The sequence below is a fragment of the Protopterus annectens genome, chromosome 6.part0 (assembly GCF_019279795.1).
Source record: "Protopterus annectens isolate FY-2018-M chromosome 6.part0, PAN1.0, whole genome shotgun sequence".
Lineage (NCBI taxonomy): Eukaryota > Metazoa > Chordata > Ceratodontiformes > Protopteridae > Protopterus > Protopterus annectens.
The window spans coordinates 458,487,776-458,505,068 of record NC_056737.1 but is presented as its reverse complement, the minus strand read 5'-3'; the positions used below and the strand labels follow the sequence as shown (position 1 = coordinate 458,505,068).

The 17,293-nt window shown below is 42.5% G+C and overlaps 1 protein-coding gene across 2 annotated transcripts in view; it reads left to right on the top strand.

The window, feature by feature from the left end:
* RMDN3 (regulator of microtubule dynamics 3) overlaps nt 1-17,293 on the top strand; it is a 319,677-nt gene that overhangs the window by 39,192 nt on the left and 263,192 nt on the right. For both annotated transcript variants that reach the window (XM_044074186.1, XM_044074187.1), the window contains exon 2: nt 17,071-17,248. In XM_044074186.1, coding sequence (XP_043930121.1) covers nt 17,071-17,248 — 178 coding nt within the window. The remainder of the gene's footprint in view (nt 1-17,070; nt 17,249-17,293) is intronic.

Below are 17,293 nucleotides of genomic sequence, written 5' to 3'. Positions count from 1 at the left end.
ATACCCCTGTCGCACTGACGTCAGGGAGGAGGCGACAGCTGCCGACGCCGGACAAAGACTTTGGAACTCAGGCCGACTGGGGAACCGCCTGACGGCAGGATAACCCAAGTGTAATGACTGCAGCAGTGTATACACTCGAACATCTACATTTATGGTAGGTACAAAACTGTACTTTCCCCTCCTGTGCAGTAGCTGGTCTAAAGGTGCGAAAAGCATTATAACCTTGCATTTCTGGATAACTGTCTATGACTTTAAACCATATCTCCATTACTACACAGATGTCTACACTCTCCAAGGAGAGGAAAGCTTGCAGGGAGTGGAGTTTCTTAAGTTTTCAAGTATTGAGCAGTACTACCTTTAGATATTCATTCATAAGTTCAGTTAAGTTGGTAGGTTTATCAGTGTGGCATTGCCTAAAAAGGCACTGTGGGGGTTGAAAAGGTCTTTGCCAATATCTGAAAGCTTAGAATCCGTCTGAATCCCAGAGAAAGTGCAGATTCTGTTCTCGGCACATGTCCTGTTGTGATTAAGGTTTCGGTTGTACCAGTTTTAAAGCTTAAACTTATACATTTTAATGGCTTGATTTTTCATGTTTGGCAAAGGCTTTATTTGCTTTTTTTAATATATACACTGGAATAATAAGTTGTGAACTTTTTTTGTGATACTATTTCCCGTTAGATTTCTTTAGCATTATGTTTGCATTCCAGTATTCTTCTCAAACTACTATACTCCACAGGGAGTATCTACTGCACCATATGGATATTTATTAACAACTGAGATTCTTTTTGACAGAACAGGGTGCATCTGTAAGCATAACCAATTGCGTTTAGTCTTCTCGAGTACAAGGCATAGTCAAAAGGTCTCCAAAGTTACTTTAGCCAGATGGTTTTCAAACTGCGTTTAATTTTGTTATACCAAGCACAGTAAACCTCATCCATCACTATCTTAGGATCATTCCAGTAGAGCTGTAGCCACATCCAAAACTTTTTTGAGATTTGCAGCTCCTCATGCCTTTTTTGCAACAGCCACTTGGTAGACTGTCTGCACTTTTGTGGGGCGCTACAGGTTGGATTTGATGTCCAGGTCTACATCCTCCTCTGAAGGTACTGTAAAGGGTGTGGTCCTATAAAAGGGGGTCACCCATGGGTGTTTGCTTGGTAGTCTGTTCTAATTTTACAAAGAATGGGTCCTCCTGTTACCAGGTATGAAAGTTATGTACTGCCTATAATGAGAGAGCTGAAAGAGAGTGTTTCATCATCTGTAATGTATGGTCCTCCACATATGGCATAGTTGATCCGAGTTCTTAGTCTTGTCAGTTTTCCAACACATTAATATGTTTAACTGCATATCTAGAGAGGCTGGTCTCCAGTGTTCATTATAGGAAGGGGGAGGGATTCTGACAGTTTTACCTACCAAGTGATCCTGATGTCTGCCAGTCTTAGTCTATGAGGAAGAGGATTTTTTTCCCAGATCTGTCATCATGATAGGCAAATAAAACTATTTTTTTTTCCACTTAATTACAGTCGGTCATCAGAGGTGTATGTAGTCAGAAAACGTCTGGCTTTGGGTAAAGAGGCAGGACGTGTATGAAGGCAAGAGACAATGTATTTACTGCATCATAGTTGAGTGATATACAAGTCATTATGGCTTGGCAAGAAGGGAGCAGTGCACATGTTGGAGAGAAGCAGGCTTGAAATATGCTACTGTGCCTTTTCTTTTTATTTATTTCTATTACAATCAAATTTGTATTCATTAGAAAGTGGTTATTGCTTCTCTTATCTTACAGATTATATCCCAGTTCTCCGCTGAAAATGGGCTATTTTGGCCCAGTCGGACATTGCCTGGTTAAAATAAATAAGTAAATAAATAAATACAAATTAATTTAGTACAGTGTATAACAGAATATCCATAGATGTCCAGATATTTTACTATAACATGGCAGAGTATTTCAAAGGCATAACCCCATCTTGATAGGCACCACCAGTAGGTATACATCACTATTACAGTATGCCAAGTTGCATTGCATATTGTGTACTTTGGGAGTAGTTGTATCTTTTCAGGGTGGTGATTGCCTTATAAATTCAGAATATGTGGGCCTTGAGTTCTCATTTATATCAAAAGTCAAACATATTTATGTCTCTTAAAAAGTGAACATGTAGCACAGGATAAATGACTAAACCAAAACTTCCTCGGTTGATGTGGGGTTGATTTGGTACTGAGCAGCATGTACATTTTTAAGGTTAAAATGTGTGTGCTTGAATGCCCAGGAGTCTTCGTATTTCAAACTAGCAAGGGAGTATTATTTGGCCTTTTATATACTGAATGCAGAAATTTACAGGTATTGAGTGAGTGGCAGTTGAATTGTAATCAGTTTTCATTAGAAGTGCATGTATGACGTTTGTTAGAACGTGTCGGAACATATCTGTACTGAGCTATTGCAGTGGAAGTAAAAATCTTGTGTATTTTCTCCAGTAAATGTGACTTTTGTCAGTAGAATGGTAACTCCATCAACACACATCACATGAAAGTGTGGTAAAGCCAGTTTGAGCTGCATTTAAATCTGTATGGGTGGAGTAACAGTTTAGATACATTTTGTGTTAGAGGGTGTAACTCTCTACAAGTTTTGCTAAGAAATATCAAAAGAGGATTAAAATACTGCTTATGCATAGGAATTCACAATAACGGTCTGGCATGTTGCATTCTGTCCTTTTTTCCCTCTAGATTTGGATGTATGGCTTCTGTTCAAGTTGACAAATATGGCACATGTCTGACATGTATATTTTAATATACATAAGAATTGCATCCCTTCAGAAAAGGGATTTTTTGTGATGAGAAACATGAGCTGCTTTACAGGTCACCAAGTTGAAATTCAACTACCTGAACTGCGAGACGATGAGGTGCAAAACAGCAATGAGCATTTTCCACAAGAAGCCACAACTGGTGAGTTTGTATGGGGTGTGTGTGTGTGTGTGTGTGTGTGTGTGTGTGTGTGTGTGTGTGTGTGTGTGTGTGTGTGTGTGTGTTGAAAGTGATTTCTTTGGATTTCTCCCGTTTTGTGTGCGCGCATGCACATGGGCTCATTTGTGCAGCTGTGAAGTTGGTATGTATAGGTTTTGGGAAGCTTGCCCGCTACAAAAATGCTTAATATTTAGTTTTTTTTCCTTCATAAATTTCAAGCATGAACGGTGTTTGACAGTGATTCTTTGATGGAAGCATAGTGAAATCAAAATTGTTTGTACCAGCAATGGTTATGTTGTGAGGTAAAATTCAGCTGTCATTTGCATTTTAAATTATTTGAGGTAGAATAGAAGTCTTATGCACTTTTGATACCTTAGTGTCTACTTGTAATTCCCTGGAGATTTTGTCAATAATTCTGAAAGAGGAACTGATTTATTTAACATTTTGTGACATAGGTTCATAGGTTCATAGGTTTATACTAGGCTATCTGCCCTAAGGCATTTATAAGCCTAGCCCAAATTTTTGTGGCTTACGCCACCCCTTATATGAAAAAATACTGTGCCCATTAGTTTGTTGTGCCTCTGTCCAGCAGTGACACAGAGATGATTCCCGGGGTAAACCTACGATCTCCCATCCACAGGTCTAGATTTCTCTTGAACAGAGTCAGCGAGGTGCTCTGCCTCACATGGACCGGGATTTTATTCCACAGCATAGGGAGTCTCTGAGTGATAAATCTATCCCTCCAGCACGTCCTATTTATATCCGTGCTAAGGTTTAAGTCGCTTGCTCTAGTGGTTTTGGTGGATTTGGATTTTTTGAGGTGGAGCATGTCCATTAATTCCGGGTTGGACATGGCCTTGTATGTCAGGCACATGTCACCTCTGAGCAGACGGTATGCGACTGAATAGAGCTGGAGTTTCTTCAATCTGGCAGCATATGACAGATTTTGGAGTCCCTTTATGCTTTTGGTGAGGAACTTTTGGGGTCTCTCCAATTGCTGCAGATGTCGGGTGAGATACATCCCGAATGGGGCATTGTACTCGATCATTGGTCTGATAAGTGAAGAGTACAGGGAACAATGAGCTCACTAGATCTGGATGTGAATCCCTTCATGATCAGGTGGGCAATGTAGAAGGTCTTTCTAACCACTTTAGCAAAGTGAGTGTCAAAGAAAGGCCACTGTCAACCTGGGTCCCCAGGTCCCTGATAACCTCTTCTGTGCTTAGTGGATTGCCACCTATATGGTAGCTTGGGGTTACCTTGTTTTTCCCGAAGGGTATGACTATACATTTTTGGCGTTTAACTTCAGGCCATGGCTCTGGCACCAGCTATCTGTTTCCGTGAGTCCCTTCTGAAGGATATCCGTGTCCGATGCACTTTCCACTATGGCCCAGTTTGCAGTCGTCTGCAAACTTTGTCAGCCAAAGTCCTCCCATGCTGGCCTGTACTTCTGAGAAGTAGATGCCAAACAATAGGGGCCAAGGACCGAGCCCTGTGGGACACCACTTGTGACCGGCTTGGAGTCTGACACAGCGCCAGCAACTCTAACCCTGTGGGTTCTGTCCTTAAGCCAGTTTGCAACCCATCTTGTGACATATGGGTTTACATTTAAGCTGGTAAGTTTTTCTACAATACCCGAGTGGGGTATTGTGTCGAAAGCCTTTGCAAGGTCAAGGTAGGCTGTATGGACTGCCTTTCCCTCATCAATGGCCTTGGTGACTGTTTCGAAGAAGTCGACCAAGTTCAAAAGGCATGATCTTCCCTTGACAAAGCCAAACTGTGGGTCGGGTCCAATGTCTGCAAGTCCCCTATGGGTACTAAATGCAGGATTCTACATATATGTGACAGTGATAATTTGGTATGCTGCATTATACTCGTCAGTGGGTTTCAGTATATGACGTCTGTCTAGGTTGGGGGCATGCTAACCCATATCCATAATTTATCTGGGTTGAACTGTCATTTCATCAGAACTAAAAGTCATGTATTTACTCACAAAACGGAAATATTTTTCTTGCTAGAAACATGACATGAGCAAAACATCTTGTAATGGCTATGGCAGGTGTGGTGGGGTAGCATTCAGCTGCATTTAAATAATTTAAGGTGGAATGGCATTCTCAGCTGTGTTTTATTTCCAGTTGTCCAGGTATAATTTTCTGAAAGTTTCTTTAGGATCTCTCAAAGAGGACTGGCATAGGTCTTATGTTCATAGCTACCAATGGAAATGTTTTACAGTGATTTGACATAAGCTTCAGCCCTCACACAGAGAATAAGATGCATCTTTCCTTGATGGTCTGATCATCTAACCCTTCCCTTAGGTGGTTACATACTCACTTGCAGATGTGAGGCTACTAGATACCCATCCCATGACGACTGCCTTGTGCATAATTTGACAGGGACCAAGCACATGTCCCGACTTTTGCTGCATATAAAACACCTGTCATGAGTCTATTTTGTGGTCAGCCAGACCACCTTCCTCCTCAAAGGATGGGCAAGTAGGTGTTTGCTGTTCACTGTCATCCTTCCCTAGTAAAGAATTTATCCCTCTATGCTGCAGAGACGGGCTTTTGACAAGGGAGTTTGTCATGTTGCTTTTCATTTAATAGGAATGCAGCACGTGTTCAGAATATATTTTTGGAAGTAAAAATTTTAAATGTATATTTCTCCAAAAAAGAGAATAGTTTTATTACTGTAAACATATTACAACCTGAACTCTGTACACTGAGATGGTAGTGTGCCACGATCAAATTCAGCAGAGAGCTGCATTTACATCCTTATGTTTACTGTATCAGTCTTATCAGTTTTGGATGCATTTTGTATCCGAGTATGTACAAGTATAATTCTTTCAAGGCTTTCCAGGGAGGACTGATGTGTGGCTTTTTATACAGTGATATCAAATGCAGAGTTTTACAGGCATGTGGCAATAACAATGTGGCCTGTTGCATTTGGACATTATTTTTATTAGGGCTGGGTATGCAACTTATTTTTCAGGGTGAGGAATGTAGTGAATATCTGTAATATAGTTGCGTTGACATATTTTTATATTAGAAGTAAAAACATGTTTTCTGGCAAGGGATTTATGCTTGTTCTTCCTGTCCAAATTTAAAAAGATTTTTGTTTATATTTAGTGATTATGATGTAAATTACACAAATCATAAAACGTCTTCTAATCTTCTTGAAGTTTTATGTATGTCTGTGTGTGTAAAATTACCAAATAATTACACTCAGTAACTTAGAGTCACATGTTGGGAGAATTTTGCTGGAACATTTCAGACAGTTCCAGAGATGTGGTCTGTAATGCTGGATACTACCAGTAGACTTACATAGCCATTTGGCTGCAGTCTTTCATCATTTAGGTCACTATAGTGTAAATTTATTTTTTCTGGCTGGTAAATTGTATACAGTGGACTCTAATTACTGATATGTACTCAGCAGCTAACCAGTTGTTTTGAATTTGCCGAAGCATATTTGCTTCATTTAACATTGAAGTGCATTTATTTGTACACTATATTTGGCAGTGTTTATAGACTCCAATCCTATATGTATAATGATTCTGTTCAGAATACAACCTTATGGAGAAAAAAAAGCTCATTATTTATTTCCTGCTTTTTTCAGAGTGCTCCTTCTTGAGGGTAATAAAGTAAAATGGTGTGAGAATGAAGTAACCCACATAGGTGGTACACTGAGCTCCCCATGCAAAGAAAATGTTTGACTACATTTATACACGAGTTGATGTTTATATACCAGTGTATTTGAGCATGTAGAGTTATGTAAATATTGTCCTACAATTACACTCTGAGTTACTGAATGTCATGCTGTTATAGTTGAACAAACTGTATCCTGCAAGTAGTGTGCTCTTATGAAATTAGAGCTAAAAACAATACTCAATAACAAAAAACATCACTTATAAGAAATGTTTGTCATATTGCAAACACTGCATATTCTACTGGTACAGATAGGTGTGTACACATTTGAGATTTTATTTTCTCTGTCTTTAGTGTAGGTAGCTCATGCATTGTGTTTGTGTAAGGCTGAGAATATAGATAATGGGGAATTTTTAGTCTGCCAACTCATTACACTCCAAAACATATGCTCCCAAATGCCCCTTTCTTCTTAATCGCAGCTTCAGCATTTGCCATCTGCTTGTGGTATAAAAGTACCTATGAAGACACTTCCAAGCAAAAGTCATAAATCTTCTAAACTTGTGCAGTTATTAGTTTGGGGAGAATCATCTTGAAAATGGTTAGTAATATAGAGCTTAAAATACTCTAGTAATTCAACTGCTCTTGTAAGGAAGGACATGATACTTGGCTCTTCTTGTCCTTTACAAGAGAGCTAGTGGAATGGTAAATCACAAGCCTTATACTTCATGTGGTTAGCTATTTGTGTATTTTTCTGCCATAAATAGCATAACAAACCTGTGTTGCATGCTGGTAAGGATTGTTTTGCTGTAGCAATCTCTACATTAAATGTTCTTTATAGGAATGTTCCTTTAAATAAATTTTGTGTAGCTCTGACTAGGTCTTTATTCCATACCTTCTGTAAACATTGCAGATTGAGGTTCACTTCTATAGGACTACAGCTTCCTTTGGTTCTGTTGTTGGGGAAGGTATCATGCCATGAGATCATTCACTCATATGTCTGTATATGGACCTTTATATCTTCATGTTTGTGAACATTTTCTGCAGAGCACGTCCCATCCTCACAACCCTCTTTTCTTGCATTTGTTTCCATGTTTAGATGCTGTAAGTAGTGCTGTGAATTTGGTACACTTTTTGTTAGGTTCAGAATTTGTTTTCAGTTGGGCATGATGTCCTTCAAGGATGCATCTGCAGTCCTTACATATGGGTTGTCCTGCCTCAGGCAGCCCTTCGGTCGGCCGGATTCCAAAGTCTGGGTCCGGCGTCGGCTGATGTCGCCCTTTCCCCGACGTCAGAGCGCCTGGGGTATAAAAGAATCAGCCGACACCATCTTCCCCAGTCTTTCTTGCCGCGTGGTGCCCGAAGCAGAAGCAGTTCGCAAGTGCCGGTCGGCCAGCTCCTGTAAATTCAGCTACCAAAGACTTCAAAAAGCTAAGTACCCTGTTGGGGACTCTTTCTTGCATCAGCCGATGTCAGATCAAACGCTTAAAGTTAATAATTGCTTGACTTGTGGGAAACAAATGCCTCATAAGGAGTTCCATTCCTACTGCCTCCCTTGCCTAGGCCCAGACCACGACGTCTCGGCCTGTACTGCCTGTGCCTCCTTTAATCGACGCACTCTTAGGCGTCGGTCGGAGTTTGCAGAGGAATTCTTTGGGGCTAGTTTCTCTTCTAAAATCCCGTCGGAGACTCCAACTTCTCATTTAACCAAAGAACGGAAGGACAAGGACCGACACACGCGGATCGTGGTTTCGGCTGAAACCACGCCTAGGCCTACCGCGAGTGTCTCGGTCTCGGCTGAAACCGAGTCCTTGGTACTTCCGACCGTGGAAACGGTACAACTGACAGCCTCGGCCCCGGAGGCTTCTTCTGAGTCGGTTTTGGATTTACCCTCGGAAACCGGTGTTCAGGAAACTACCGACACCATTCCCTTAGATAAGACTACCCCTGCACGTGGAGCAGCCAGACCTCCTGCATCCATGTCCATTAAAGCATTCACTAGGGCTAAAGCTGCTAAGCAGCAAAAAACTCTGCCTCCCAAGACTATTTCTCAGGGATCCACTACAGGTTCACAGATACTAAGTTTGGCTGAGGATCTTATTTCCTTAATCAGAGGATCCCAGCCTCATCCGGACAGGGGCTCTCAACCCCCTCCAGACAAAAGGCCCAGGGCTGAGTCCGCTGATCCTCAGTCCTCTGATGAGGCCTCTGATGGCTCTGCTCTATCAGATTACCAGGAGGAGGCCTTCACGGCCTACGAGGATTCTGATGCAGAGGAATCCATTCCCTCTGCCTCCCCTCCTGAAGAGCTGTCCTTTGGGGAGACCCTTCACTCCATGAGAGAGCATTTCCAATGGCAGGGCCAGGAATTCTCCGATTCCAGGAAGAGATTAAGGACTTTTCTTCATTTACCTCAGCATAGACCTTTGGCTATTCCTCCTGTTTTAAGTGTCATTGATGATGTGTATTCTGAGTCTAGCACTACCCCTGACACCCTTGCTCCGGCTCCTGTTAAACCCAATAGGTACTACAGGGTCCCGGACTCTCATCATTTCCTTTACAAGGCCCACTCTGCTGACCCAGAAACTATTTCCCAGGGTCCTAAAGGGGTTGCAGCTGCCACTACTAAAAATCCACTCCCCTCTGAAAGGGAGTCCAGGGCTTTAGAGAGATGGGGTAAAAAAGTGTATACTTCTTCCACTCTGTCTATGAGGGCTTTAAATTGTCAATTTCATATGATACAGTACCAAGAGTATTTGTTAGATGAATTGCAGAAAAAGCTGTCTTCTCCTGAACCCCTAGACCGTAAGTCACTTCAGGATCTGGTACATAATTCACAACAGGTTAGCAACCATTTCTTGCAGTGTGGTTATGATGCATTGGAAGCTCCATGTAGGTCAGCAATGACAGGTGCAGTCATACGTAGACCTGCTTGGCTGAAGGAACAATCTCTGCCAGATCATGTTAAGGCTAAGCTTCTGGATGCTCCACTAGAAAAGCAAAAGTTATTTGGCTCCACTGCTCAGGAGGTATTAAAGAAATTTGAGGAAAAGGCTAAATCTGTACAAACAGTCAAAGATTTCCTCCAGGTACAACCACCAAGATTCAGCAGAAATTGGCCTTCTAAGAATTGGTCCTTTCCGGAAGAGAGATATCAAAGAGGCAGGAACAGGCGTGCCAGAGGTAGAGGGCAAGCTAGAGGCCCCTACAGAGGACGTCAATGGCAACCTCCTAACCAGCGAGGTAGTGCAGGACCAACAACTGCTGCACAAGGACAGACTCAATGACTTCACCTTGATCCCGCCAACCAGGGCTCAATTAGAAGCACCTTTGGGCGGAAAATTGTCTTTATTCTCAAGAAATTGGCACAGTATTACAAGGGACAAATGGACACTGCAAATAATAGACAAAGGATACAGGTTTCATTTCCATACATTACCAAAAAGAAAAGGCATGCCAAACCTGCCACCAAATCAAAGGGCAGAGGCTTTAAAACAAATTGCCAACCTATTGCAAACGAAAGCTATAGAAAAGGTTCCTCTCGCAGAACAAGGCCATGGATTTTATTCCAGACTATTCCTTGTCCCAAGAAAAGAAAAACAATGGAGGCCTATTCTCGATTTGTCCGCACTCAATACTTATCTCATTGTGCCAAAATTCAAAATGCTGACCCTACAGCAACTCCTTCCCATGCTGGGCAAGGGGTCTTGGCTGGTAACTCTAGACCTCAAGGAGGCATACCTGCATGTCCATATTAGACACCTCAGATTTCTTGCAGGTTCAGAGCATTATCAATTCTCAGCATTGCCCTTTGGCTTATCTACTGCGCCCAGAGTATTCACGAAATGCCTGGCATCAGTAATTGCACACTGCAGACTTCAGGGGATTCAAATATACCCTTATCTGGACGACTGCCTTATACAAGCGGACAGCCAACAAACTTTGGAAAAACATTTGAATTATGCCATCCGCCTTCTGCAGGCCTTGGGATACACAGTCAACATTCACAAGTCAAGACTTGTGCCATCCCAAAGAATATCTTTTCTGGGTGCGGAACTAGATACAACCACCCAAATGGCTTTTCTCACAGAAGAAAAACAAAGACAACTACTGGATTACTTCAAAAATCTGACAAAACAAACTCAGATGACTGCAAGGAAAATCCTGCAGGCCCTGGGTTACATGGCATTCTGGCCCAGAAATTGTAGTTATTGGCCATTTGGGCAGTTTTTCCATCTCTGTCAACTTTCTGATTTAAAAGCCCGCATTTGCACTTGTTTCCCCCCTTTCCTGTAACTAGTTTAGTCCAGATACAGATTCTTAGTTTTAGCACTTTAATTTGCTTATTCGTGATCAGCACTTGTTCAGAACCTGTAAGCACTAAATAACCTACTAATTACTACAGCACTCAACCTTCCTCATTACCTAGTGGAAAACAGTTTTGGTACTTACTTTCCTCACTTGCTTAGAGAAAAACAGCTCTTGTAGTCACTTTCCTCACTTATCTAGAGGAAAATATTTTTTTATTCAGGCATGTCCAAGGGTCAGCTCCCAGTGTTCTCTCCTGTCTATCTGATGAATCTGGGCATCTTGGGGCAATGTAGAAATTGCCTCATGTACACAGACAACCCTCTCCTCCTACCACCCAACACTACAACCTGTGAGAGATGCACTTATCTAGCCAAACTGGAGGTAAAGCTCTCTCCAATCAAGACTGAACTTGACAGTCAAGAGGAGAAGGTAAACACTTGCACCACACCACACTCATCACATAGTCTCACTAAATCTACACCACCAAAATCCACACATAGAAACACAAAAACATTTGCAGAGGCTCTCAGTAATAATCTACTCAAGCAACAGAGACCTCCAAAGCAGAAATGCAAGCAACCTCCACCCCCCAACACAACTCAAATGGCAAAACAACGTACCCAACACATTAGTCATAGGTGACTCTATAGTCAGGCACACTGATGTCCCACTCACGAGGCTAAACAAGGAGAAGGTTACTGTCAGCTGCCTGTCGGGTGCCAGGATCCGCCACATAACCCACACACTCGGGTCACTCCACAACAAGTACAAATATGACTCTGTCATTGTCCATGTTGGTGTGAATGACCTGAGACGTACCTCCCTGGACTACATGAAAAGAGACATGGAAGAGCCCAGGCAGGTATGACCCTAGCCCTGAGTAGCATTTTGCCATCACCCAGAATGATGCCACAGTACAAGGACAAAAAGATTGACTTCAACAATTGGCTAAGCTTCTGGTGTCATTCTAAAGGGATCCAGTATCTGTCTGCCTGGGATAACATGGTCGACAGACCACGATGCTTTGCCAGAGATGGCCTGCACCGGTCACCCCTGGGATTCCGGATACTGGCTAAGGTTCTTACCACCCCTATAGTGCCTTTTTTAGGCAAGGTTCAAATGACAAATTCACCACTGTAACAGGAACAGGCAAGAAAAACTGAGGGTGATGCTACTCAATGCTAGAAGTCTAAATCTCAAAATGCACTCACTCGAGGCACTCCTTAAAATGGAGAACATCGATATCTGTGCAGTGACTGAGACCTAGTTCAAAGCTCCAGAGAGCACCCCTGCACTACCAGGCTATAACTTTTCAGCCATGTAACCTGGACTGGAACACCAAAGGTGGAGGTGTGTCCATATTCATTAAGGATCTCCACACCTCCAGGCTAGTTGCTCAGCATAATGCAGCCGAGGTTATCCAAGTGCAACTAACTCTGGGCAAAACTGCAATCCAAATTGTAGCTTGCTACAGATCACCCACCATGCCCCAGGATTCCCACTCCTCTTTTCTTGATGTACTTGAAAATATTGGGGTTCAACCAAACACCCTAATAATGAGCGATTTCAACTACCCCACCATTAACTGGGAAAACTACTCATGTACCAACTCCTTCGCTCAATGCTTTCTGGAATTCATAAACTACAATGCCCTGGATCAACTTATCCACACCCCCACCAGGGGCAACGATATCCTAGATCTATTCATTACCAACATGAGTGACCGGTGTTCCACACCTGAAGTCAATGCCTCATTGGTCTGATCCGACCATAAGCTAATTACCCTAGATATCCACATCCTGCCCCCACCCCCCATTAAGGAAAGCATGGTAAAAAATTTCTCCAAAGCCAACTTCATGCTTCTTAAGACAGAAGTGGCAAACTTCATGACACCCATGCAGATGGACAATACAACTACGACTCCTGAATCCTACACAATTGCACTTTATAAGCACTTGCATGAGTGCATGGATCGTGCTATCCCAAATGGAACCAAGACGCTATCCTCCAAAAAAAGGAAGTCAGTCTGGTGGTCCCCTGCCATAAACAAACTTGCACAACAGAAGGAAGAAACTGTTGCAAAAGAGAGTAAAATCCCATGAGTGGAGGAGCTCCCTGGTCAGCCTTAGTAAGAAGCTGCGATCCCTGATAAAATCCTCCAAAGCTAGTTATGAAAACAAAATCGCCACTGATTCTAAAGACAACCACAAAGCATTCTATAGCTATGTCAAGAATCTTAATGGCAACGGTCAGATCTGCTCTGAGTTACAGCACAATGGCACTAAATATACAGACCCAACTGATATTGACAACATCCTGGCAGATGGGTTCAGTGCTAACTTTAAAGAGCCCATCTCTGTACCGGAAGAATGCAAAGTTCCTGTAATCACGGCTGCACAGGTAAAAAACACACTCTCCAAGTCAAGAACACAGCATCCATGGGACCAGACAACATCCCAGGCTGCGTTCTACATGAACTGGCACCCCACCTAAGTACCATGTTCAGTCATAGCCTCACCTCAGGCTTTGTGCCCACTGAATGGCGCACAGTGACTGTTATCCCACTCCACAAGGGGGGAGCCACCACAGATCCCAGGAACTACCGCCCCATTAGCCTGACGAGCCTGGTCTGCAAGGCCATGGAATGGATCATCATGAAACTTATAAACAAAGACAATGGTAATCTCCAAACTCTGGACCCCACCCATTTCGGGTTTGTAAAAGGCAGATCATGTCTCCTAAACCTGATAGACTTCTTTGAAGCAGTCACCAAAGCCGTAGACAAGGGTAAGGTGGTTCACACAGCCTATCTAGATCTTGCCAAGGCTTTCAACACCATCCCCCACTCTGGAATTATAGATAAACTCACCAAACTAGGTATAAATCCCTATGTCACAAGATGGGTTAGCAACTGGCTCACTGACATAACCCACACTGTGAAAGTAGCAGACTCCAAATCCGACTTAAGACCAGTGACAAGTGGAGTACCACAGGGTTCAGTCCTGTGTCCTCTCCTGTTTGGTATCTACTTCTCTGAAGAACAAGCTAACACAGAAGGTCTTTGGCTAATGAAGTTCGCAGGTGACTGCAAACTAGGAGCCATAATTGAAACTCCTAACGATGTGGACATCCTACAAAAGGGCCTCACTGAGACAGATGCCTTGTGTCAACGCCATGGCCTCAAGCCCAATGCCAAAAAGTGCATGGTCATCCCCTTTGGTAAAAACTCTGTACTCATGAACTGCAACATAGGCGATAGTATACTTAACACCGAAAGTGTGATAAGAGACCTTGGGACACAGGTGGACAGTAGTCTCTCCTTTGATAATCACATCACCACAGTAGTCAGGAAATCCTTCTACGTGGCACCCCTCATCACAAAAGGTTTCTCATCCAGAAAAAGAGAGGTTATTGTTCCCCTCTACTCATCACTCATTAGACCCATTATAGAGTACAACGCCCCTTTTGGTATGTACCTCACAAGACATCTACAACAACTGGAAAGGCCACAGAAATACCTCACAAAGAGGATTACCGGCCTCAAACAGATTCCCTATGCAGACCATCTCAAAAAACTCCATCTTTACTTCGTCACATATCGCCTACTCAGAGGTGATCTCTGCCTAACATACAAAGCTATGTCAAACCCAGAGCTGTTGGACATGTTCCACTGTTCCACTTAAAGAAATCCCAATCTCTCCGAGCTACACGCTCTAGGGACTTAAGCCTTGTCACAACAGTAAACAGAACATGCTGGAGGGATAGATTCCTGTTCCAGAGGACTTCCCCATACTCTGGAATAAACTACCTATCTATATCAAACAAAGCTCCTCATTAGCACTCTTCAAGAAAAATCTTGATTGAATGGGAAATAGGAAATTCACCTCGGGGATCACCTCTGTGGCTCTGTTCGACAGTGGCACAGGAAAATAATTTTCTTGGGTGGCAAAAGCCAGGGTACCTTTTTGGCTGGGCTTGTATAGGCCCCAGGGCCGATAGCCTAGTACCTACCTATGAACCTATGTTAGGAAGGCACTTCAGGATAACGGTAGCTCTTCAACTATCCCATTGATAGGAACTAGAGATGCAAGGAGAAAAAAGTTGCCAAGCTACTTTAGGGCCTGGAAAGCGTAATTCTAATTTTCCTGACTACAGAACTTAAGCCCTGAAGATTTGTTAAGGTAAATACCTAACATAACTGTTTGTTTGTTGTGGCTTATGAACTTTCACACAGTAAATTGTTAGAAGTGTGTGATCTAGCTTTTTGTATCAGAGCTTGATAAAATGTATCTTCCTTTTCTGAAGGTGAGTTAGAGAGGATCTGAAAAAGGAAGAGGAGTTGTAGCGGAGCCCTTCTACGTGTCCTTGACCTGTTGCATTGTCGACTTAGAGGTAGACAGAGTGACAGGAAGTATCTTGGCAGCAGCTGGGATGGATAAATGCCTGAATTAGTACCATAATTTTTGCTAGGCAGTGAATTAATGAATGTTTTTCTTAGAACAGATTTGAAGCATTTAGCAGTTCTGTCTTCAGAATAATTTGTAATTGAGCTGTTCTTTTTTTGGTCACTTGAAAGTCACAATAACGGGACAATTTCAAAGTAGTATGCATTTGTTTATTTGGCACTTTTCCGTTATCGGGGCAACACATTTGTAATGCGGCAGGTAGTGGTTGAAATCTTCGCGTGGGTGCTGGAGTACCTTGAAAGCTGGTGTGAAAAGCAATTCTCTTTCCAAACTGTACAGATTATCTGACAATGCTCAGAATTTTACTTCATGTGTTCGGCTTGTTACTCATGTTGTGATTTCTGTGGCGGATGCTTCTCAGAATCCTTGCAGAGCTGCTAGCCGTGAAGCGCTTCCCTTTCCGATTCTTGAAACAGCTGTTGTGTGTGAAGCGTTTCTTTTTTTTTTTAAAGCGGCAGCGCCTGCTTTGTAAGGGTCGGTTTCACAAAGTTAATACCTTTTTATGAAGTAACGCATAAAACGACATTATGAATAAAATGACTATAACCATAAGGGAAAATTCAGGACATTTGCCTAAGATCTGTACAGTGCAGAAAGATTGCGGCTGCAGCCTGTTCAACAGTGTTTGTGTTCAGAGTGCTGTGGCAGTGGTAGAGCCGATGTTTGCAACCTCCCATATGCAAAATGTGTCATGAAAGGAATATGAAATGCCCCCTCCACCTAATGTAGAATAAATGGCCGGAATGTAAAAAAAAACTTAACTAAACTTCAATTAAGAAACTCGGACATATGAGAATACCTATTTATAGTACATATTTCTCATTGTAAATGTTGCCCCGATAACGGAAAAGTACAGTTTATTTTATGGTTGGTCCTTGTTATCAGTAATGGTGCTTGTGGACATCAAGAACACGTGCCACAGTTTCACAATGTAGCTAGTCTTTGACTCTCCATCTTGCTTTAAGCCACTGTTTGTAAATGGGCTTCTTTTTCTGTAAACACCATGCTTGTTCATTGTATGAAGCCCGCTGAGATTACTGGGGAGTTCATGCCTCATACTACAGTGATTTAATTACTTTTGCCATGTTTGGCTGATGCTTAGACCAACTAACACTGGTTTAGTAGTCATTAGTAGCTTTTACACAGGACTTGGAAAATTATCCCCCCTGCTGCTCCATCCCAGAGCCCCCTTCCGTTGCCAGGTCTGTCTACTCCTCCTTTTTCCTCAGGACTTCTAGTGAGCTGGGGATGGTGAGGATTGTAGGTGGCTTGGGGACAGTGCTGGCAGCTATTTCTGTTGTTGAGTGGGCTGTTATATTATGACCTAGCCTGTTTTCCCAACTTCCCAACCCCACATTTGTTGACAGTGTCCAAGGGCTATTCTGTTCAGTTGACAATGCCTTCCCTCAGAGAGCATCTTTGAACACCCATCTGTCTGCCAGCACCTCAGACTTCCAAGACACTAATTAAACCTAGGTCGCCTGAAATGTACTTAAGGCTTTATCCTAATATGCCATGGGACTGGCTGCACTTTGCAAATTGTTGGTTGTAGTTTTGTAATTTGGGTTTGGTAATATGATGCAAAACTAAACAAACTGAGTTGAGGTAAGTCTTCCTTTAATCCCTACTAACTGACTGATGAATGTTTTAAATGCAGAATCATAAAAAAAAAAAATATATATCTCTCTTCATTATAGGTACTAGACTTGTAGATGGTGACCATCCAAATACTGTTGTAGCATTGTGGGATATGCAGGCTGAACTTCTGGACCGCTTGAATGCTCTTCTACATTCCGTCACTGAGCTTCGTCAGGAAGTTGCTGAAGTCCGTGGTAACCTTCGAGAGACTGCATCACAGATTGTTGGGGATGTCAGGTAGGGTAGCTATTTTTTTTTTTTCTTTTTGTTAATTTTGTAGAT